At 41.6% G+C, this 25,185-nt stretch overlaps 2 protein-coding genes across 4 annotated transcripts in view; both read right to left on the reverse strand.

Moving 5' to 3' along the window:
* Positions 1-316: 316 nt before the first annotated feature.
* On the reverse strand, positions 317-8,611 carry LOC106577064 (gremlin-2). Its single transcript, XM_014154780.2, has 2 exons — positions 8,061-8,611; positions 317-1,768 (listed from the first exon to the last, which is right to left on the reverse strand). The coding sequence occupies exon 2, from the start codon at positions 1,765-1,767 to the stop codon at positions 1,213-1,215; it is 555 nt and encodes a 184-aa protein (XP_014010255.1). The 5' UTR covers position 1,768; positions 8,061-8,611; the 3' UTR covers positions 317-1,212.
* A 237-nt stretch (positions 8,612-8,848) lies between these two features.
* The window catches only part of LOC106577065 (regulator of G-protein signaling 7), a 56,378-nt gene continuing 40,041 nt past the window's right edge, over positions 8,849-25,185 (reverse strand). For 2 of the 3 annotated variants that reach the window (XM_045700894.1, XM_014154781.2), the window contains exons 5-17: positions 22,640-22,746; positions 21,889-21,940; positions 21,368-21,432; positions 20,607-20,683; positions 20,284-20,365; positions 18,104-18,178; positions 17,899-17,997; positions 17,662-17,723; positions 17,137-17,247; positions 16,766-16,891; positions 15,441-15,627; positions 15,170-15,259; positions 13,773-14,464 (exon numbers count right to left, since the gene is read on the reverse strand). In XM_045700894.1, coding sequence (XP_045556850.1) covers positions 14,228-14,464; positions 15,170-15,259; positions 15,441-15,627; positions 16,766-16,891; positions 17,137-17,247; positions 17,662-17,723; positions 17,899-17,997; positions 18,104-18,178; positions 20,284-20,365; positions 20,607-20,683; positions 21,368-21,432; positions 21,889-21,940; positions 22,640-22,746 — 1,370 coding nt within the window. In that variant the 3' untranslated portion in view covers positions 13,773-14,227. Of the gene's footprint in view, positions 10,738-11,160; positions 11,198-13,772; positions 14,465-15,169; positions 15,260-15,440; positions 15,628-16,765; positions 16,892-17,136; positions 17,248-17,661; positions 17,724-17,898; positions 17,998-18,103; positions 18,179-20,283; positions 20,366-20,606; positions 20,684-21,367; positions 21,433-21,888; positions 21,941-22,639; positions 22,747-25,185 lie in introns of those variants that run through there. The other variant, XM_014154782.2, reaches the window with a different exon arrangement.

The raw sequence follows: 25,185 nt of genomic DNA on the forward strand, positions 1-25,185 counted from the left end.
TGCTAAGGTATTTAGTACCAAGGTATTTAGTACCAAGGTATTTAGTACCAAGGTATTTAGTAGGTCATGAGGATTTCACATCATCCTCTATTGTTTTTTATTGTGGAACCATAGCTACATATTGAAATAATATTATTCAGTGAGTAATACTGATGTAAAATACAACTTAAAAAAATGACCTTATCCACATTACATGTAAAATGATATGCAATCTGTATGTGACATATCCTGTATGATTTGTATGTTTGAATTGTTTTCCTGTTCTATGTTCTGTATGAGCCTTGTAGAGCTGTTGGTGACTGCAATAACGCCTTTGTTCCTGATAAAATGCTATTTATTGAAGATGAATCATCCTGAAAGTCTTTATCTGAATAGTTGTTGAGCCTATTCTTCTCAACCATCATTGGTCAACCAGATCCTTTAATGCCACAACATTGTTTGCATTCAGACCACACAGATGTTTCACATGAAATAGATTTTATATATATTTATAACTACTTATCCTTTGACATATACATATATATTTATCGTACAACAGATATACATAAAATAATAATATAAATTCTTTACTGGCTAGCTTGATATTTGTGTGAATTATTTCACAGGTGGCTCTTAAATCCATAGGCAGATACTTAGACCGACGAGGTTCTTTTTTCTCAGTCTGAAGCCCTATTGGCTGGACAGTTCCCCAGGTAAGCCCAGTCCACAGCATGCCATAGACAGCTTAAGAGCTCTGCTTTCAGTCTAGAACTTGGTGCTGTGTTTATGGTTTTATATGTCCCAAATGTCCCAAAGGCCAGCTGAAAGGGGCCATCAGTCCATGGTAAGGTAATATTACAAGTTTGTATAGAGTCGAAAGGACCCAGTTGTTTTATATGCCTGACTGTGTTGAACTGAAACATGTCTGTGCTTCAGTTGGTGTTGTGCAAAGCATCCATTTATGTCTGCAATTTGTAGTTTTCACCATAGCTGTCCATATAGTCAAAGGGCTAATAGAAGGGCCACTCTGCACTACCAGTACCTGTAGGGTTCATTTTGTGTGACCAGTAGACCTGTGTACAAAGTGATAATGCAGAATAGTCCAATATAGGGGAGAGGTACTACTAGCTTGTCCCCTGTCATGTCTACGCTATTCATGTTCATGTTAACGTTCACTTTCACAGTCACATTAGTGTCCATGGTGACTGTCATGGTCTGGTTCCAAAGAATTCCTCACAGTTTTCCGTTACCACTCACATCCACCGACATACAGCGACACTGTTTGACACGCTGCACCTTGCGATGGCGAAAGGCTGGTTGCAGCCCCGGACAGTCCAGCTGCACAGTGAGCTGGGTGATGCGGTGCGGCCTGCAGAAGGAACAGGACTGGAAGGGCTCTTGGGCCTTGTTGTGGTTCTTCCGGCCGGACCCCGGGCCTCGATTTGAGCTAGGGCTCATGTGGCGTGGGATGTAGAAGGAGTTACACTGGCCATAGCAGAAGCGGTTGACCACCGTACGACTCCGACAGCCCTCCTCGCTCACTGTCTGGCGGAGGGGTTGTGTCTTGCACCAGTCACGTCGGAGGTACCGGCGCTCCGTGACCACCAGGGCCTCCCGACTTGACGAAAGGACTTCGGGTTTCCGCGGCAACAGGCGCTGACGCTCCGACAGGTTGCCTTTGGTCTTGAAAAGTGAGGGGATGGAGCCCTGCGGGCGGGGCTTCCTGGTGTCGGTGGCAACGCAGAGCACCCCAGCCAGTAGGACCGGGAGAGTGATTCTGCAAAACATTCTTGGGAAAATTAGACAGAAAGGTTAGTTTCAGTAGTACAAAACTAAGATTGAGCTTTGTACATAAACAGTGACTATACTGTGACCAGAATGTATTGGTTTAAGAATGTAGCGAGGTTGAGTCTACTGGTTATGTCTCAATCCTGAAGCTATTCCAGTGTAACAGCACTCCGTCTGTGTGCATATGCTTTGGTGTTTAGCCTATGTATGTGTGTGAATGTTCACATGTCATATTGAACTTCCCCCTCCTCTTCACTCAGCCCTTTAAGGCATCATTGAGTTAATCAATCGATCATCTTGTCAACGTCTGTGTCAATACTTATATTTGCTTTCTTCTCAGCTACAGAACTCTTCCAAAAATAAACATGTCTTGCCATCAAAGGAAACCCTTAAATACCCATAACGAGAAAAGGAAGTTGATTTTATTGGTCTCGTCGCCGGGTAAAATAATTAGGGCTTTGCTTACTCTAGTCATGAACTATGCCGCAGATATGTAAACATGCATTAGCAGGCCCATCTGAATGTTATTAGGGGAGGAGAAGAGTACCCTGTGGGTCTCCATTCCCACTCTGTGACCAAGCCCTAAGCCCTATGAGCACTATAAACTGCTCTGTCTGTGTCTCTCTCCACACTGCCGACTGGCAGATGTGAGACCGAGATGAAACTCTCCATAAACACACATAAACACATGCATAAACACTCACACACACATACAATTCACAATGTAATCCCAAAAAAAGTTCTTTAGAATTTGTCTTTCTGATTTCTCCTGGGAAAAGGAAGTATGCTTTAAGTTGAATACCTTTGTTGGGAAAGAAAATTACTGGTATGTATCTGTATTAATGCCAGTACAATTTGTCAATCACTCAAAAATCTTTGCAACAGATGTTGTACTTGAATTGCATATACAGTATAAAGTAAGAATTCTGATAGCGGACCAAAAGCCCTCCAAAGCCATTGGCAGCTCCAATTCCCTGAAAGACTTCTTTGCTGTGCAAATTGTGCATCCCTTCTCGATTTCCTGGACGTGGGACAATGACTTTATCATGATCCACTTTGGGTTTCTGTCTCTGTTTAGTTTCTGCTCTTGACCCTGGGGCGCTCTGCCCTGTTAACCTTTCTGTCTCAATGAAACTGTCCCAATGTTCACAGTAATCTATTGGGCAGCTGTGTCTATGACCAGAAAGTAATGAAGTATAGAACAGCCGAGCCAGGAACCATGAGGATGGTGGAGGGCTAGGTACTGGTATACCCAGCAACCATAAGGATGGTGGAGGGCTAGGTACTGGTATACCCAGCAACCATAAGGATGGTGGAGGGCTAGGTACTGGTATACCCAGCAACCATGAGGATGGTGGAGGGCTAGGTACTGGTATACCCAGCAACCATGAGGATGGTGGAGGGCTAGGTACTGGTATACCCAGCAACCATAAGGATGGTGGAGGGCTAGGTACTGGTATACCCAGCAACCATGAGGATGGTGGAGGGCTAGGTACTGGTATACCCAGCAACCATGAGGATGGTGGAGGGCTAGGTACTGGTATACCCAGCAACCATGAGGATGGTGGAGGGCTAGGTACTGGTATACCCAGCAACCATGAGGATGGTGGAGGGCTAGGTACTGGTATACCCAGCAACCATGAGGATGGTGGAGGGCTAGGTACTGGTATACCCAGGAACCATGAGGATGGTGAAGGGCTAGGTACTGGTATACCCAGCAACCATGAGGATGGTGGAGGGCTAGGTACTGAGGAACCATGAGGATGGTGGAGGGCTAGGTACTAAGGAACTATGAGGATGGTGGAGGGCTAGGTACTGGTATACCCAGCAACCATGAGGATGGTGGAGGGCTAGGTACTGGTATACCCAGCAACCATGAGGATGGTGGAGGGCTAGGTACTGAGGAACCATGAGGATGGTGGAGGGCTAGGTACTAAGGAACCATGAGGATGGTGGAGGGCTAGGTACTGGTATACCCAGGAACTATGAGGATGGTGGAGGGCTAGGTACTGGTATACCCAGGAACCATGAGGATGGTGGAGGGTTTAGAGAAGAGGACTGAATGGATGGTGGATGATGGTGGTCATGAGAAGGACAAGGGGGAGTTAAACTTCACCTCTTCAGTGTCTTCCAGAGCAACTGATGTGTGATAAGAATGTTTACATAATTCATGCATTGATGTCAGTAGGAGATTTCTGTGAAAGTTCAAGTTACGCACGACTAAGTCTGGCTCAACTCTATCATAAGGACACATCTCTTACACACACACACTTGACCACACAGTGTCAAACGTAATGATGATGTTTCCTTCTGTCCCCACTGCATCTCAATGTCATGACCCTCCTCCATCATTCAATGATCTACTCACCAGTTAAACAAATGCATTTGTCCCCAAAAATGTCCAGTGACTACTGATCAGAATGGATGAACTCAATCCAACACAGTGGGCTTCCTGCAAAGTTTTCCCTCTCTATTTCCCCTTCATTAGTTAAGAAGACTAGCCCAGGTCTGGTGAGTTTAAAGGCCCTAGGGGTTGGAGGTATATCCTGACTGTGTACACAGCAGATGACAAATATGTTATACAGTCAGTGCTTCAGTCCTTCTCCACTTCCAAACTTTGCCTAAGTATGATACAGACGACCCTGCCAGCTATCGCCATTAATCTCCCAGCAAGACAAATTGCGGTTTAGAGGTTGGGGGGGAAGTGGGGGGATAATGATAGTGTACAGAGAGACTGTTGGAAAACAAAACAAACTCTTTAGCCCTGACTTTACTGCTTGCGGCCCCCCTCATCCACCCCCCTGACTCTCTCTCTCACCAATCATCATGGAGTCTGAGCCGGGGGGAGACCGTGGTTTTTGTATTATCGGTGAGGCCGAGCTGAACTGGACCATGCTATCTGTCCACTTACAGGGCCACTGCATGTTATATCACAACCACAAATACCAGGCTCTATACGCTTGAATGAACCGTCTCAGACCTCAGGTCTACAAATAATGGACTCCAAAAACAAAACTGGGATAGCCATCTCCCAGAGTAAGAATTGCCAATGGCAACTTGAGCTTTACTGACCGCAGTGGCGGCTACACTTGGATGAACTTTCCGTCTGCACCAAAGTACCAGCGCCTCTATCTTAGCAGATCAACCATGTTAGGTCAAGGGTTCTTCAATAATGCAATCCACTAATTATTCAGTCAATAAGCTCAAAGCAGTACCTTCCACATGGGCCCTGAGATAAATTGTTAGCAATGACAAGAACAGGATAACTGACGTCAATTATTGTATTCAATTCAACAGGCCAAAGCTCACACACAGAAAACAAAACTCTGTTTTTACATGAAGGCAATTACATTAGATGCCATTATCTTCATTTGTGGCTTGCATTTCCCCAAACTGGCCTCTTCTGGCTCATTAACTGTAAAAATGTCCATTTTGAGGAGCTTGGTTGAATGTGTCCAACGCCAACATGCCCCTGAGCTGTTTGGACAGCCATTTGTCACCACAATCAATTTTCATAATTACTGCCAGCTGAGAGATGCTCTACTGGTCTCCAAGTCTCCAGCAGTTAGGAGAGGAACTTTGCTCTCCATCCCCCTCAGTATTAGTAGAGATATTTACCCCGCACTTAACAGTACACACACAGAGTGAGAGCAACATATTGTAGAGAATGACCGGGCAGGGAAGTAAACCCGGCTTGCTGGCCTGAAAGACTAACACCCTACACATCACACCAATAGGGTTAACTCACATGGTGGGAATTGTAACGTGGCTCACATAGGGCCCGATTCTAATTTAGGAAATGACGCCTTTCTTACGCACGCCTTTTCTACCCACTTCTCACCCATTGGTATTACCTTATGAAGTTGAGTAACGGGCTTTGCAGGCGTTGTTCCCTTGCGCTCGCTGGATAAATGTAATTCAACTGCTGAAAACACTCCCAATTGCTTGTCAACACATTTTCTATAGGAGTTTTCATTCAATAGGGTTTTCAGTACATGTATCGTAAGCCATCCCTTTAAATACTGTGTATCTTTAATTAGGTACACAGTATTTCTGCCACCTCTGGTCTCTTGGCCCTCCCAACCCTACGCTCAGCCCAGTCCAAGCTCTTCTCTGTCCTGGAACCTCAATGGTGGATCAATGGTGGAACTAGTTTCCCGGTTAAGCTAGGACAGCAGAGTCCCTACCCATCTTCCGAAAGCACCTGACCCCCCAATAGGGGTTGAATAATAATCCTATGAATCTACCCTAATCCTCACTAATCATGGAACTGTATAGCAACCGTCCAGTCGTTGTGAACTGTGCGCCAGGCTCCAGGTTGAACCTGCTACAGTAGGTGTGGTCTGAGTTCCATAATGATATATCAACCGTCCAGTCGTTGTGAACTGTGCGCCAGGCTCCAGGTTGAACCTGCTACAGTAGGTGTGGTCTGAGTTCCATAATGAATATATCAACCGTCCAGTCGTTGTGAACTGTGCGCCAGGCTCCAGGTTGAACCTGCTACAGTAGGTGTGGTCTGAGTTCCATAATGATATATCAACCGTCCAGTCGTTGTGAACTGTGCGCCAGGCTCCAGGTTGAACCTGCTACAGTAGGTGTGGTCTGAGTTCCATAATGATTCAAATAGGCTACATGTTCCAAATTACTGCACAACGTCATCCTAATATGATGCACTAATAGCGACCCTCAGGAACAACTTGGACATGATAGAGAAAAGAAAGGTCAACGGAATGGAATGATGCAAAATGTAAACTACAAATTGAAGAAAACGAACACTAAAGTGACAGCTATAAATGTATGTGGGTATTACTGATGGTGTCTCCCGATAATGGCTAATATTTAATATGATACAAATTGTATAATAAAAATTAGAAATTCAAAAAATCAACTCGGCAGATTCAGGTCTAAAAGAAACCTACAGCTTGGGTGTACTCATACTCATTTAGCGCTTAACAATAGCTCTTAAACACTTATAAATTGCAGTGCAACGAGAATGTTGTTGTTTCAATCGCAAGGTAAATGCTTTTTCCACTTGGAAACGGCAGGTTCGCTCGACGTTATTCATGAGTTCCTTTGCTTGTAAAGGCGGTGGAATTATGAAGGAATTAAATCAAAATATGATTCATCTGTAGACACACCTTCATTTCTTAGATTTCCACCCTGAACGAATAGCAGGTGAATAGCATGCTAAATGCATTGTTCCAATATTACAAACACACAGTGTTCGGAAACTTAAATCTAACATTAATTAACTAAGAGCTCTTTGGATTAAACTGGAAATAATAGAGTGTGGGGAAGGGTTTATATCAAAGGGTTTATATTAGGACAAAGATGTGTCCTGCCTAAATCCTCTTTGGAATCAGAGCTATCAGTCCAAGGTGGAGCCGTCACCGGAGCGGTGAATCGGATCAGAAGCCAAGCTCACTACTCACACAACGCTTACACACGCAAACTCTCACCCACACATGTAATTCATCTGTCTCTCACATATTCACAAGTCCCGTTAATACCTGCTTCTAACTTGCATAATTATTCCTGATATTTTCCACATTCTGATTGTTCCCACATTATTAGACAGGTGTAGACAATCAAAAGACACATCGTGATCTGATTGTGATCGTCCTGTCCACCTCCAGAGGTAGTCAGACATGCATGGTGTCTGGATATCTTACAAGTGTAGACAGATCTGGACAGAGAAGCCATTTAAATCATTATTATTCCGCTCTCTGAAAGCATTGACAGGTGGCACTATTGACTGATTACATCAATATGTATCTTACAATAAATACATATTATTTTGAAAGAATATCTGTCAAATGTGTGTAAAGGAAGGGACCAGGAAATCTGGTCACAATGCAGACAGTGGATGGATAACAGACACATTTTAATACCATGTGTAGACACATTTCTGGAAACGTGGGCACAATCAGAATGTAGACAAGATCAGGACAAAGGACCCATGTTAGCACCAGGTATAAACAAGGCTACAGTCTCTCTTACACACTGATGGATTTACACTGTGACACAAAGTTACATTCGTACCTTAATGCTATAGCTTCTCCCACACCTACACACGCCAAATAATTTATCACTAATACAGTCTTTCATTCATTAGCTAAATCAACAATCACCCACATACCCATTAACTCACTGAAAGCACTCACTTCCATAAATATTCAGGAAAATGCTTCCTGTGATTGAATCTCACCCTCTAAACCTGTTGCTCTCCAGCCTGAATAACTGACCAGCCACCAAGACTACTGTATGAAGAAGGAGGAAGACAGTGACTGTACCTCTTGCCACAGTGTCCCAGGACAGTGGGGTGATCCTGTCTCAGTTAGGGGTAGCTGTCCACCCTTACTGGTCCTGTAGAGGGAATCCTGGTGTTGGTTTCCATTGGAACAGCAGGGGTTCCTGAGGTGGACTTTCAGCTGAGTGTCCCAAGGTCTGTGGTCCTGTTTCTCTCCACTGAGTCTGTATCTTTGAGTTTATTAATAATCCATATTTATCTCAAAATATGTATATATCTCTTTCTCCTCTCTTTGTAATATGTCTTTCTATGCCATTGGGTTTCTGTGTCTCAGTATTCTAGTTCAGTGTCTCTGTGTGTTTCCAGCTGGGTTTGGAGTCTCACTTCTGCTTCCCCCTAGACATAGAAGGGGGCTTTCTATTGGCTCTGATCACAACATGAATCAAACCAAGCCTCACCTCTCTCCCATACCCTCTCTGTTTCTCTGCATACTTATCCTCCCTCCTCTTTCCACAAACATACTCACTGCTGACTCTCCACTCTTGGAATCCCCTGTCAGTCTTGCTCACTCCCTCTTCCCTTCTTCACTCTATCACTCCCTCTCGTACTCTGAAACCCCAAATCCCTTTTGCTCTCCCACTATCGCCCCCTTCACGCAATTTCCTCCCTCACTTTCCCTGTCTCTCCCTCACTTTCATACTAATCTCTCTCTCTCTCTCTCTCTCTTTCCACCTATCCACCTTTCTTCTCCCTTGGCCATGAGGTGGGTTCAATGATTAGGTGTTCCAGTACCACTGAAAGCCTTCAACACACACCACCAAAGAAACAAAGACCAGTTCAAGGAAACTTTTATCTGACACATCCATCTCAGCTCTCTCTGAGACTCTCATAAGACCACAACACATTGTTCCTTTTTCCCAAACATGGGTGTGTGAAATCACATAATCCATAAATCATTCTTACTCCTGCCTACTCACATGTCAACAGGACCCTTTGAAATTGCCATTCCCATTATTTTGGTTTAGGTATAAAGAAGAAAGACAATGGTGTTCTGGGAACTGGAACTGAGACAAAAAACACTGGCTGTCATTCACCTTCAAAGATCTGAAACATCTGCAAAAAAAACTTCACTGTCTAAACAATTACCATTTGATCCTACCAGTAGAGAATAGCAGGAAACTATAGCAGCTGAATTCAAGCCTCAGTCTTTGTCCATACTATGACTAATATCTTAAGTCATGGTTTCTCATGGCTTAAATATACTGACTGGCCTGAACTGACAAGGTTATGTTTTGTGAAGCTCTGTTAGTGATATTAGCAATTAAGCCTTAGGGCTCAATTCACTTCGTAGGGCAGAACACCCACGCTCTGGTGCAATATAGTGCGACATAGGCAATTTTCCCGCCTTTCGCAGAAATTGCATTCATAGTAAATGCTGCATATGTCGGCTCAATCGGAAATGACCTTTCAATTTCAGTCGCGCTATAATGCAGATCTTCAGCGCTACTGATTGAATCGAGCCCATAGCAGGTAATTTCTGATTGAGCAGACATACGCAGCGTTTATGGTGAATGCAGTCTCCGCTAAAGCGGGAAAATTGCCTTTAAATTTCAATCACACTAACGCTGAACTTCCTCGATACGGATTGAATAGAGCCCTTACTTTTTGTGGTAGCATTTTTTGTACAGTATAATAAATGTCTAAATTGCTAACAAATAACACATTTGAACAAAATCAACAAACAAAGCATTCTTTTTTGCAAATGTACAACGTATTCCCTTAAATTATAGTAAAATAAGCGAAGACCAGTTCTAATCTAACGGATACCCAAAACTACTGTATGTTATGCTCTGTTAAATCTACCACCATCTAGTGGCAACAACTAAACTGCAGATGACAGTCTGTGCCGACAGATCAGTGAATATAATCATGAGCTATAACAATGACTCCAGATCAGTATGTTCATCTACTCCTTGCTAGTCATTACAAAAATGTATTGATTCATTACCAGGACAGTAAAAACAGATAAAGGGACAACTTTAATACATTTTTAAGTGTCTTTAAATATGGTATAAAAATAAATGCAGGAGAGAGTAACAAAGAAGTGCGTTCTACAGAAGACAAAAGACAGCAGCTTGAATGAGACTTTACACGTGTAATGAAAACTGTGCTAATTACTGTAGTGCAATAAAAGCAATGCAAAATAAACATAATAATTTATATATATGCATACTGCACAACACTTCCCTTAGCGTGACAAAAGTAGGTGTGATTACAGATCGTGAACTGTATAGTAATAACATTTTGATTAGATTTGACTGTTAAGCTGTCGTTTCTTAATTTTTTTTATTTCTGACATCATTAGCTCAGCTGGAGAGGAACACGCGTGTCCATCAGATATGGTGGAAGTAACCGGACACTGACTTTCTGTAAAGGCATTATCCGGTCTTAATGTCTGTCCTAAAATGCCTATCTGTCCCAAAATGAATGTCCTCGCCAATAGTAGATATAGATCAGGTAAAAGAAATAACAAGCCTTCTCCTTGGACATGCAACATCTGATGTACTGCCCAGCTCATCGTCTGAGTGGAAAGCAGACGGCGATGACGTAGAAATGACGTAGAAATGACGTAGAAATGGTCCTCCTCTATATTGCAGAGTGGCTGTATTTTAGCATGATGGCACAAGGTTGGTCAGCCTCTTTGATGTAAGGGATTTCCCCTGGGAGAAGAATAGGGATGGAGAAAGAGAAAGAAGGAGAATAAGATCGATTGTCTACTGTAATCTAAGATCCACTCTAACATCCTCCTGTAATCTAGCGTGTGGAAATGTCTGTGCAGAGTGAGAGTTCTACCTGGTCGGAATATGAAAGTGTGTAATGTCTGGATTATACTGACATCCTATGGGCATCAAGTGTACAACATGATTTTGCATCATACTGTGTTATACTGTATGTCAGACATGCAGTAGGTTCCTTCATCTGAGTAAAGTTCATTCATTGAATACAGTTTACATCAAGAGCTGTCAAAAGAGCTGTCTCCATGCAAAAATGTGAGGGAGAACACATAGAGGATGAAAGTCAGTGAGATGAGCAACCAAATGCAATTTACTGTAACACTCTGCACTGAGTTTTGGAATTATTACCTGGATGTAAAATCCTTCAAAACAAGTTCTTACTTTTCTGTGGGGACAAGGAGAGAACACAGAATGAGGGAGGACATTTTGGCAGGTTGGTTTCAGGGACCAAAATGTGAGACATGCAGGAGAGGTCACATGCCTCTGTCCTCTAACAGCTCAGCTGACTCCTCTAAAGGCTGGATTCAATCTGCATTGCAGAAGTATCACGGAAGATCCACGTTATAGCTTGATTGAAATGTAAAGGCAATGTTCCCACGTTCGCGGAGACTGCATTCACAGTAAACGCTGCATACAGTTGAAGTCGGAAGTTAACATACACTTAGGTTGGAGTCATTAAAACTTGTTTTTCAACCACTCCACAAATGTCTTGTTAACAAACTATAGTTTTAGCAAGTCGGTTAGGACATCTACTTTGTGCATGACACAAGTCATTTTTCCAACAATTGTTTACAGACAGATTATTTCACTTATAATTCACTGTATCACAATTCCAGTGGGTCAGAAGTTTACATACACTAAGTTGACTGTGCCTTTAATCAGCTTGGAAAATTCCAGAAAATTATGTCATGGCTTTAGAAGCTTCTATTAGGCTAATTGACATAATTTGAGTCAATTGGAGACCTGTACCTATGGATGTATTTCAAGGCCTACCTTCAAACTCAGTACCTCTTTGCTTGACATCATGGAAAATCCAAAGAAATCAGCCAAGACCTCCAAAAAAAATTGTAGACCTCCACAAGTCTGGTTCATACTTGGGAGCAATTTCCAAATGCCTGAAGGTACCACGTTCATCTGTACAAACAATAGTACGCAAGTATAAACATCATGAGCCCACGCAGCCATCATACCACTCAGGGAGGAGACGCATTCTGTCTCATAGAGATGAGCGTACTTTGGTCTGAAAAGTGCAAATCAATGAAGATGCGGAGGAAACAGGTATAAAAGTAGCTATATTAACAGTAAAACGAGTCCTATATTGACATAACATGAAAGGCCGCTAAGCAAGGAAGAAGCCACTGCTCCAAAACCGCCATAGAAAAGCCAGACTACGGTTTGCAACTGCACATGGAGACAAAGATCATACTTTTTGGATAAATGTCCTCTGGTCTGATGAAACAAAATAGAACTGTTTGGCCATAATGACCATCGTTATGTTTGGAGGAAAAAGGGGGAGGCTTGCAAGCCGAAGAACACCATCCCAACCGTGAAGCACGGTGGTGGCAGCATCATGTTGTGGGGGTGCTTTGCTGCAGGAGGGACTGGTGCACTTCACGAAATAGATGGCATCATGAGGAGGAAAATTATGTGGATATATAGAAGCAACATCTCAAGACCTCAGTCAGGAAGTTAAAGCTTGGTCGCAAATGGGTTTTCCAAATGGACAATGACCCCAAGCATACTTCCATCGTTGTGGCAAAATGGCTTAAGGACAACAAAGTCAAGGTATTGGAGTGGCCATCACAAAGCCTGTCCTCAATCTTATAGAAAATTTGTGGGCAGAACTGAAAAAGCGTGTGCGAGCAAGGAGGCCTACAAACCTGACTCAGTTACACCAGCTCTGTCAGGAGGAATGGGCCAAAATTCACCCAACTTATTGTGGGAAGCTTGTGGAAGGCTACCCGAAACATTTGACCCAAGTTAAACAATTTAAAGGCAATGCTACCAAATACTAATTGAGTGGATGTAAACTTCCGACCCACTGGGAATGTGATGAAAGAAATAAAAGCTGAAATAAATCATTCTCTCTGCTATTATTCTGACATTTCACATTCTTAAAATAAAGTGGTGATCCTAACTGACCTAAGACAGGGAATCTTTACTAGGATTAAATGTCAGTAATTGTGAAAAACTGAGTTTAAATATATTTGGCTGAGGTGTATGTAAACTTCCGACTTCAACTATGTGGGCTCAAGGAAATTACCTTTACATTTTAATGCGGATCTTCTGCGATACGGATTAAATCCAGCCTTAAATTTCAGAGGAGTTAACAAATGCAACATTGTGTATCAAACTACATAAAAACATGATTTCACAAGAATAATAAACCAATATGTGTAGGTTATATCCAGATATACTTGTGCTCCTATTGCATCTAAGTCTTGAAATGGAATGAGGAATGTCTAACTACCATTGTTGAATACATATTTTTTTATTAATAAACGTCTGATTAATCAGTTAATCATGAAATATACAGTGCCTTTCAGAAAGTATTCACACCCATTGACTTTTTACACATTTTGTTGTGAAACAGCCTGCATTTAAAATGGATTAGAATGAGATTTGTTGTCACTGATCTACACACAATACCCCATAATGTCAAAGTGAAATTATGTTTTTAGAAATGTTTACAAATGAATTAAAAACAAAAAGCTGAAATGTCTTGAGTCAATAAGTAGTCAACCCCTTTGCTATGGCAAGCCTAAATATGTCCTTAACAAGTCACATAATAAGTTGCATTGACTCACTCTGTGTGCAATAATAGTGTTTAACATGATTTTTGAATGACTACCTCATCTCTGTTCCCCACACATACAATTATCTGTAAGCTCCCTCAGTCGAGCAGTGAAATTCAAACACAGATTCAACCACAAAGACCAGGGAGGTTTTTCAATGACTAAAATTAAAAAAATTAAAAAAGCAGACATTGAATATCCCTTTGAGCATGGTGAAGTTATTAATGGTGTATCAAGACACCCAGTCACTGTAAAGATACAGGCGTCCTTCCTAACTCAGTTGCCGGAGAGAAAGGAAACCACTCAGGGATTTCACCAATGGTGACTTTAAAACAGTTACAGAGTTTAATGGCTGCGATAGGAGAACACTGAGGATGGATCAACAACATTGTAGTTATCTACAATACTTACCTAATTGACAGAACAGAATAAAAATATTCCAAAACATGCATCCTGTTTGCAACAATTCAGGCTGTAACACAACAAAATGTGGAATAAGTCAAGGGGTATGAATACTTTCTGAAGACACTGTATAGGCTAATTTCTCAAATGAAACACAATAATTCCTTTAACAAAACTCTTAGAAAAGCTTACTTGGTGCTATAACTGCAACATAAAAGTCAAACAGGAAGGAAAGGAGAGGCACAGTACATGTTGACAAGGCCCTGAAAAAGATGGTCATGAAACGTCACCATGCCCGTGTCCAGGGGAGGTGAGGAAGGGAAGGAGAGAGTGATAAAGCAGTGGATACGCTTTATCTGAACAGGCCCGTTGGTCGACCAGAAAAACCCATGTCCTCTTACCACATTTCGAGTGAATTTCTCAAATGAAGTTCTGCGGTCCTGAATGCCTCCATACTTAACAAAAAAAAGACGAAAAAAGAAAGGGAAAGCCAGAAAAGAAGGACAGAGCTGAAACCAAAAAGTGAAGTAATGCGAAACAAACTAAACTGTGAGGAGAGGCCCTTTGAAAAATAATAGCAAAGATAAGGATATGCTGATGTGATTATGATGAGAATTATACAGCGATACGTGACATAACACAAAACATAAGCCAAATCATAGAAAATCATGAATGAACTATCATTTTAATTATAAACTGGGTGGTTGGAGCCCTGAATGCTGATTGGCTGACAGCCCTGGTATATCAGACCGTATACCAAGGGTAAGACAAAACATTTACTTGAACTGCTCTAATTACGTTGGTAACCAGTTTATAATAGCAATAAGGCACCTCGAGGGTTTGTGGTATATGGCCAATATACCACGGCAAAGGAGTGTATCCAGGCACTCCACTTTGTGTCGTGCCTAAGAACAGCCCTTAGCCGTAGTATATTGGCCATATACCACACCCCCTCAGGCCTTATTGCTTAATTACCCCATTATCACAACCATCGTTACAGGTCAGACACCTTATGAAGCATTTTCTTTGCATATGAAAATGCTGCTACAGTAGTTATTCCTTCACTGCTGGAGGCACCAATGTCATTGTTCCAGGCCCTAGGCAGGACAGGTCAGAGAACAGCAGTGTACACAGCCATGTTTATTCTTTGAAGACCTTACCTTTTTCTTGGCCTGTAGCAGCTCCTGGTAGGCACTGGAACGGATGAAGCGGCTGTAGGAGTCACTCTTCATCAGCTTGAAGATGTGATCCTGTCAACCACAAGGAAATGGTTCAACCACAGTGATGGTCACGTTGTAACTGTCTGTGGAGACAAATGTACTCAACAGTACAGTAGCTTATCCAGCTGATATCCCAAACACACTACAGGCATAAGTCAGTAACCTGCCTATAATTACCCTACAGTTCACTAACATATTACTACAGTGTTACCTGTGCGTCCTCAAAGGCATAGCGTCCAGGGTCCTTGACGTTCTGGGTGGTCTTGTCATAGCTCTTTGAGTCAACGTTGATGGCACTGGGAGCTCCAGAGGCCAGGAACTCCTGCCAGATCTCCTGAACCCGGGTCGGGACCTCCCGGATGGGCCTCTTCTTTACCTCCTGGACCGCTAGCCAGAACCTGCAGGACACAACATGGGGGCAGGGAATAACACAATTGTATTTGGCATCATCATCATCATCATCATCATCATCATCATCATCATGATGTGGCCGGTGACACTTTGCTTCTTGAAAGTCCAGTATCTTGAAAACTTTGCTGCTGACATTGTCACGCCCTGATCTATTTCACCTGTTCTGTGATTGTCTCCACCCCCTCCAGGTGTCGCTTATTTTCCCCAGTGTATTTATCCCTGTGTTTCATGTCTCTCTGTGCCAGTTCGTCTTGTATGTTTAGTCAAGTCAACCAGCGTGTTTTTCCCCGTACTCCTTTTCTATTCTCTTTTGCTAGTCTTCCCGGTTTTGACCCCTGCCTGATCATTCTGCCTGCCCTGACCTTGAATCTGCCTGCCCTTCAGTACCTATTGGACTCTGAACTGGTTTTGACCTTTTGCCTGTAGACAACCATTCTCTTGCCTACCCCTTTTTGGATTATTAAACATTGTAAGAGTCCAACCATCCTGTGTCTGCATCTGGGTCTCACCTTGTGCCTTGATAGACATGCAAAACATTTTGGGGCTGTATCAACAGTGGACTAATTAAAAAATACCAAAATATAATATAGAGTGGATTTTCCCTTGAACTATAAACATGATCAATTGAACCCCTATATTTTTGTCTTTCTCTATCACTCTTTAGGCTAATATAGGACAAGCAACATATTGTACGTGTGAATGCTTGTGCATGTCTTGTCCAGGGTAAGCCGTTTTCCCAACATGGTTTCTTATAGGAATTTCTGGATATGTACTGCAAAGATTTTGTCTGAAAATATTTGTCTGAAATATAAATTCAGTGCTCAGTTATGTCCTCTAATGGTGATAACATCACATCTAATTTTAGGGTAATTAATGTGACCAATTAGGTGTTAAATTCCACCTCTGACTCTGTTAGATAATAACAACACTCACTTAGTTACATTACCAGATTGACCTGAAGATTAGCTCTGGGCAAAACAGTTCAGACAAGTACCAGAAGAGGAAGTACAGGAAGCATGAATGAAGTGCAAGGATAGGTTATGATTGTGTGTGAGAGAAAAGAAGTGAGAGTGTGTGCATGTGGGGGTGTACGTGCGTTAAATGTGTGTGCACTTCATCCCCTACCTCAGGTTCTCTGAGCTGAACTCAGACTCCAGGAACTTGAGGAACTGCTCCCTCCCCACCTGATCCTTGAGAACCTCGTTGATGCCGAACGCCCACCTCTTCACCCTCTGCTGACCTGGCTCCTTACTAGGGAGAGACACACGCAGTCAGACATCACAGTGTACAGAGGGAAAACCTCAGTGAACAGTTAACAGTACACAGTCCACACTACACAGCTACAAATAATTGTATTACTACCTGACATCCCTCAGGAGATGGTCTGATCCAGAGCAACTCACAAATCATTTACTGGTACCACTTACTACTTGTACCAGTGTAAAACAACACAGAATAACCACAGAGATGTAATAATAAACTTGAAAAAGACACACCTAGCCTCCAGCTCCCATACTGTGGTGTCTTCTGAGATCCAGGGGTTGGAGGGGTCGGTCGACGTGATAAAGGGGTCATATTCCACATACTGCTCTGTATAGGCCAACAAACTGGGAAGAAAGACACCTTACTCTTCAGTTCAGGCAGGTAGAGTGTACAGAAAATGTGACAATGTATCGTGCGGCCTGGGGAACTCAGGATATGACTAACATCAATGCTACACAGTATTTGACCTTCGAAGATAGCAGGAAGTGATGCAGTATCTTTGCGTTAACACAATAGTGAGTAACCCAGGCAGCTGAGAATGGGAATCTCTGTACAGTGTTATGTACACTCTGTTCAGTGTTACATAACAGCACAAGAAATGACAATTAGCCATAGTGCTGATGATACACAGCATGTATTGTTTGGGCTAAACACTTTTCAAGGTTGTCTAAGCTCTTAATTACTGTCTATATTAAGTTTTAGAGTTCATGAAGGGATTAATGGGGGGGGAGAATGAAGAGACAGAGAACTTCACTCACCTCTCAGCCACTTTGGACATTTTCAGTCGATGTCTGTCTAATTGCCCTCCCCAATAATTGATCTGGAACAACATGGGGAAACAATATTTTGTGAATTTCTGGAAACTGGTCGAACTGACAAGACAGTAGCAGTGTTGCCATCTTAAATGTACATTTGAAAAGAACAGTTTCCTTCCAAACATCCATTTTTGCAATGCAAGAGAAACTACCCTGGAAGTCCAGCAGCTTCTACATTACCTGGTCCTGTAGCTGCTCCTCTGTGGCTGGCTTGGCCTCTGGGGCAGGGGTGTGGGTGGGGCTGTGGGTTCGCACATCATTCTGAGGCCCATATACTGACTGAGACAGAGAGACAATCAGAACCCACCCAAAATCAAATATTTTCAAATAACACTGTTTCAGTTGACCTGTTATTCAGAATTAATGGATTTATAGAAAAAGTTACCTTTCTTGTCTTTTGGGGATTTTTCATTCTGGAGGACTTCTTTATGTCGACTTCTGTTGTGTTTACACATCCGGGCTGGAGAGCAACAGAAATGAACAGAAGAAAAACAAGCCCTTTAGGGAGCATTCTCTGCTTCTTCCTATTGATTCACTAGCAGCTCAGGTAGGACTGTTTAGGGAACCCAGAAAACCAGCTTCTTCTATTGCACTTTGCTACACGCTCAGTCAAACATGATCTAGTGAAATATTAATGTAAAACATATTGTCTGTACGTCCTGCATGATCAAACAAGGGGCACAATTAAGGTATCCTCCAGGACCACGGTGGCTAATTGGTTTGACGAGGCTGCTGTGAAATCAGAAAGGAACCTGATTATAATGTTCCAAGCATGCATGAATTGATCCTGTTATTTTCCAATTAAGCTCATGGAGCTGGATTTTTCCAGGGAAGCGGCTCCATTCCCTAGTGGAAGATATTACTAAGAAGGAAGTGTGTCTGAATGGATGATGAGGTCATAGAGACCACTGGAGAGCTGCAGGTGAATACATAATTATTTTAGGACTTGACGGTACAATAATAACATTTTGGTATTACGGCAGGCAAAGAAGAAAGCAAAAAGCGATGCCTTTACCAAGCAAAATAATTGACGATTATCCAAACCCCTCACATTATTCATATTAAACATTATTCACATTGAACATTATTCACATTGAATAGAGAAATAAATTGCTTTGTAGACTGAAGAAAGCACAGGTTAAGTTCTTTAACATTTACAAAAAACATCTAATAAAAACAATCTGTGCCATGTATTTTGAATTTATAAGATAAGATCAATGTAGGTTTTTGACAATGGATATTTCTAAATATGGTATGCATGACAATACACAACAATATTCCACAAACAGAAATACTAAGTTAGGGGCTCGATTCAATCCGTATTGCGGAAGTTCAGCGCTATAGCGCGATTGAAATTTAAAGGCAATGTTCTGCGTTTGTGGAGACTGCAATCACGGTAAATGCTACATATGTCTGCTCAATCAGAAATTAACTTAACATTTCAATCGCGCTATTGCGTTGCAGTTAAGTGATACAGATTGAATCAATCCCTTACATGCTGACCACACCACTCACGTCGCGTCAGCGAGCGTCTGCGTGGCCAAGCGCTAAAATACAAATTGGTTCAATTTCTAACGCTCATCGCGCTGCAAGTCTGACTTCTCCCATCTCCTCATTGGTGTTTAGGAGCCTATACCCACGTGGGTGATTGAAAGATTAACTGAGGTCCACACTCCAGTAGGTTGTAGTAATGCACCATAAAATTGGTTGCCAACCGTCATATAAAGTCCAAAGAAGAAAAAGAAGCCTGAAGGAAGGAGGAGAGATGATGAGAAATTAATTTGGTTTACTGTTTTATCTGTGGATTAATTGTCGGAGTAGTGGACCTTGCGCATTTCAGGTAAAATAACAACCCAATGTTTATATCCCAGGACAAATTAGCTAGCAACAGCAAGCTAGCTAGCTAAATTGCCATAAATGTTTCATGCTTTTTGACCTGTCCCCAAATTAATATAATTGGTTTAGAGTTTGTTTTGATATTTCAACCTGCCTGTCCTGATCGCTTCTGGTGTGGGTGAACAAAATCAACGTGCACGCGATGGCGGACTGTTACGTTGGCATGAAGGATCGGGAGACAGACGCAGGAATGCGTAATATGGGTTTTTATTAAGCCCCAAAGGTACAGGGACGAAGACCAAACAATCACAAAACACAGGGTAGAAACCCAAAACAAAAGAGCGAGGAGTACCTCGAATAAATAACACATGTGCACAATGATTAACACACGGGAGGAGACCCGTAATCATCTGCACAATCCATAATGGCACGAAAGTCAAAACACACAGCACAGGTACTCACACGCACCAACGGACATTGTAACAATAATCGACAGCCCAATGGAAACCAAAGGGCACACTTATACAAGTACTAATCAGTGGGAACAGGGGACAGGTGTGCCTAATGAAAGTTCCAGAGGCACGCGTGCGTCCAGTTTGGTCAGCATGTTAGGCTCCAGTTAGCTGTATTCTCCAGTGGAAGATTTGGCCAAACCTTGTAGCTAGGTTTTATGTTATGGAGATAGTGTAACTCTTGTAGCATGAGATTTTAAAAGCTCAATAAACTCACCACTGGTCTGTGCACATCCCAAAACGCTCTTTCTTGACTATCGAGAATTTTCCTCTCAATCTTATCTCTTTTCTTGTCAACTCTGAGGACAAAGGATACACAGTACAAGCAATTACTTTTTAGGTCTTTTCACAAAACCATCTTTTGTGTAATTATTCATGTTTTTTCTTTGACACTTCCCCTGCCTAAAATGTGGTGTTATTAGGAAACTGCTGAGAAATGGTAGTTAGAACTGATGGCACATCCGTTATAAGGAGTAGGAGTGTGGTGATCAACTTAACACTCATCAACACATAGTAGATTTGTTTAATTTGGAAACTTACTTTGCTTGTGCTTCTGCTTGCATAAATATGAACTCCCATTTTCTGGCAAATGCTCTCTGTAGCCTCGCTAAGCTCTCCTGAAACAACAATAACCATAAAAAATCCAAACAGTAAATCTAGCCAAATAATGATTTGTCTTGTCTCATGACATGATATAATAACACAATAATAGCAACAGAACAAAAGGTTTTCACTTTGAAGATACGGGCTGATATCAGTGTTAAGGATGCTAGTGCTAACATGCTAAAGATATGAAGATACAGGCTGATATCAATGCTAAGGATGCTAGTGCTAACATATTTACTTGGCTAGTTAAATAAAAGTTAAATTAAAAAAATACAAATAAAAAACATTGATATCAGCCTGTATCTTCATCTCTTTAGTATGTTAGCACTAGCATCCTTAACATTGATATCAGCATTTATCTTCATCTCTTTAGTATGTTAGCACTAGCATCCTTAACATTGATATCAGCCTGTATCTTCATCTCTTTAGTATGTTAGCACTAGCATCCATAACATTGATATCAGCATTTATCTTCATATCTTTAGTATGTTAGTACTAGCATCCTTAACATTGATATCAGCATTTATCTTCATCTCCTTAGTATGTTAGCACTAGCATCCTTAACACTTAACTAGGCAAGTTAAGGATGCTAGTGCTAACATACTAAAGAGATGAATATACAGGCTGATATCAATGTTAAGGATGCTAGTGCTAACATACTACATAGACAATGACAATGAAGAGAGAAGACCTACCGCCTCGTAGTCTGCCAGCTCCAGACGAGCTTTGTTTTGCATTGTTCTTTTGCAGAGGTAAACGGCTGGGGCACAGAACACAGAGGAAGAACAAATCAATCAGAAAACAGAGAAAACTACTGTTGACCAGATGCTGTTTTACAGATAACATTTTTACTTTGCCAAACCCTTTCTGCATCAGCTGCAGTCTAGGCCACAACATTGATGTCATTCCATAACCAGAGTACCATGTGGCATGTAAAACGGTCATAACAACATCCATCGCTGCTTTGAGGATGCAAACGGCTATCTAGGGGTTGTAGCAACTTACATTCAAATACATATATTCACACATTGAATTGAACAAACCACCATTGATGGTTCTGTTTTCTTCTGCAAAGCCATTTGGGCCACAATGTACTGCATGTCAGATGCTACACAAATAAAATCAATTTTGATATTATCATGTTGATGGTTATATTCAATGCTCTATACAGCCTTCCATCGTGTAAAACTATTCACTACTGCTAAGGCGCACTTACCATAGTCTGTATTCTCTGGTTCCCAGCAGTTTGACGGCCAGAAGTAGGGGGTCTGGGGACAACGATTGTGAGGAGGAAATAGTGAGGGACAAGGCAGCTCTAGAACTGAGACACCTTGATCTAAGAACTGATCTTAGAACTGAGAGACCTTGATCTAAGAACTGATCTTAGAACTGAGAGACCTTGATCTAATAACTGATCTAAGAACTGAGACACCTTGATCTAAGAACTGATCTAAGAACTGAGAGACCTTGATCTAAGAACTGAACTAAGAACTGAGACACCTTGATCTGATAACTGATCTAAGAACTGAGACACCTGGATGTAAGAACTGATCTAAGAACTGAGACACCTTGATCTAATAACTGATCTAAGAACTGAGACACCTGGATCTAAGAACTGATCTAAGAACAGACACCTGGATCTAAGAACTGATCTAAGAACAGACACCTGGATCTAAGATCTGATCTAAGAACAGAGACACCTTGATCTAAGAACAGAGACACCTGACTAAAATTCCTGTTATTTCTCTAGAGCGAGGCACTTTAGTTGCCTCAGTAAAACATCCAGCAATATAACTGGATTAGGTGTAAAATATAAAGCCCATAAGTCCCTGTGGATAAGTGCTCAATAAAGACATATGAATCCTAGTCTCCATGTGTGGTCTGATATGGATTGGATCAGATACGGTAGGCAGTAGGAGTACATTATAGTACATATAAGAGCTATGCAGTCTATGAATTCACTGTACCTGAAACCTGTAGAAAGTGCCATCGTCTTTCAGTGTGAGTACATGGTCTGATATGGGGAAGAAGTAGCCGTGGGCAGCCATCAGGGTCCCCAGGTGAAGGGCCTCCACTGGACAACACAAATAAAATCCTCTAATTTTCCACCACAACACCCCTAATATTCCCACTGTCCCCTTTGACACACCTCACTTGCACCCTTCACCGGGGTATGGTAAATGAGGTCAGTATAGTACCGTTGGGGATGTTTACCTCATATGCCATACCCTTGTCACCTCTCCTAATGTAAAATTAAACACATTCTATTTTTATCACTATTTCTCTGTATCTAGAATGTATGTAAGACTCAGCTATGCATCAATAAATTATCACTCATTCATGTTTAAAGACATGTTTACTGATAAATGTGAGTGCCCTTTAAGTGTATTTGCGTGTAGATGTGTGTGTGTTTATGCAATTTGTGCTTCTGTGAGATTGTTAGTCTGCATGTTAGATGCAATGTTTTGAAGCAAAACAGCAACATACTGTAGAGATATAGCAATTACAGAAAGAGCCAGATAGTCTTCTGTAGGGAAGCTACACACAGATTGCATATATTCAAGCATTCTGAGAGTGGATTTGCACATTCATCTAAATTAATGTCTGGTTAGAGCTTCACACACAGTGGATATCAAACAGGCTTAAAGACAAATCCACTCACCCACCCAAAATAACTTTAGTCTACTCAATGTTTATATTTCTTTACTTTTAACAACTTTATGGATTGTTAGCACATAGCCCTAAATCATGCATTTATTACCACAAATTGTGGTATACCCAGAAGTATACAGCTGATCCGTAGGCTAATCGGATTCATTTCCTAAACTCAAGAGGGAAAAGGATGAAACAGGAAAATAAATAATATTATTTCTTAGACTGGAATAGAAATTAGTGTCTGGCTTGGGAAGAGTATCCTCAAATTGTTATTCCCTAGCTAAAGTACAGCTGTCTGACTTTAAGACCCCCGACACTACTCGTGCCCTGTAATCGTCTTTAAAATGGCCGAGCCATTAAAATGTATACTTCCTCCTAAATACCCTGCAAACTGGAGGTCATTTTTGTACTAGTATGTGGCTATGGGTGTATTGGTACTGTCCATTTGTGTTCTATAACATTTGTAACCAAATGTAAACTTTCCTCACAGGACCATTGGGGCCTCCAACAAGATTCTCTCAAGCTGAAACTGTGTTTCAGTGCAATTTCCTGCTCTTGTGAGACCTTGTCAGTGACGACACAGTAAAGTGAGATTCCTCAATCAAACCCCTTGAAGTCAAGCAATCAAAAGGTGTCACTCAGAGCTCTACCCTTTTCAGTCTGAACATGTTTCCTGCTGAAGCATAGGAGCAGGTATTTCACCCTGGCTACAGTCCTTTTGAGAGTTCTTCAGTGCTCCAGAGTCCATGCGTGGTTTATGAAGTACTATTGAGTCAGCTTTGTGTTAGAAAGTGATAAATGTGTCACTAATGCGGGGGAATCGACCCATCCATACCAACGCATGCACCAGAATGTACACACACACGAGCTCTCCTCTAAATCAGTGATAGGGGTTACGCCTATTGCCTCCCTTTGTCCGCCATTGAAAAGCTTCCCTCTGAGTGACCTGGCCTAAAGTGGCGGCGTCTACTAGGTTACAGTAAATACATGTCTTAAAAATCTATTGCTTTAGAAAAGCCTGCTACTGTACACTGAGGTTTTAGAGAAACAAAGTTCTCCACTAATGTTACAATGATTCTATTTAGCCATTGACATGTTAAATTGATACAACATGAAAGGAACTTCTCCAGAATAAGGCTGGTATAGAGTCCTTGGGACTATAATGTTTTTGTCAAAAATGTGTTAGTCACATAAAATTGACCTTTAGATGGATCTTCATATGTCTATGAAGTACATTTGAAGTGATGTTATTTTTAACTTGGTGCTATAAGGTTCTATCTATCTGCAATCCAATCACAAGCCTGAACAAATAAATATAGACGGACCAATCAGAATACGTCTTTGCCATCTCCCTCTAAGTATGGTGTAGGCTAGTCTAGCCAGCAATAACGGCACTTAAGCAAAAAACAACACTGTCAGAAATCTTCAATTTGAGGACTTTGATGGGTTATGAGAGAAGAATTCACTACAGAACAATTCTGAGATCTGGGATGTGAAAACTTTGATTTTCAGTATATCAGGACTATGATTTGCACATATAGAACCTAATAGTCCCAAGGTCTTCGATATGTCACATACACTACCGTTCAAAGGTTTGGGGTCACTTAGAAATGTCCTTGTTTTGGAAAGAAAAGCACATTTTTTGTCCATTAAAATAATATCAAATTGATCAGAAATACAGTGTAGACATTGTTAATGTTGTAAATGACTATTGAAGCTGGAAACGGCTGTTTTTTATGGAATATCTACATAGGCGTACAAAGGCCCATTATAAGCAACCATCCCTCCTGTGTTACAATGGCAATGTTGTGTTAGCTAATCCAAGTTTATCGTTTTAAAAGGCTAATTTATCATAAGA

This window comes from Salmo salar, chromosome ssa18, assembly GCF_905237065.1.
Source record: "Salmo salar chromosome ssa18, Ssal_v3.1, whole genome shotgun sequence".
Taxonomy (NCBI): Eukaryota; Metazoa; Chordata; class Actinopteri; order Salmoniformes; family Salmonidae; genus Salmo; species Salmo salar.

Coding starts and splice junctions, on each gene's coding strand:
- LOC106577064 (XM_014154780.2), bottom strand. CDS start 1,767: ATGTTTTGCAGAATCACTCTCCCGGTCCTACTGGCTGGGGTGCTCTGC.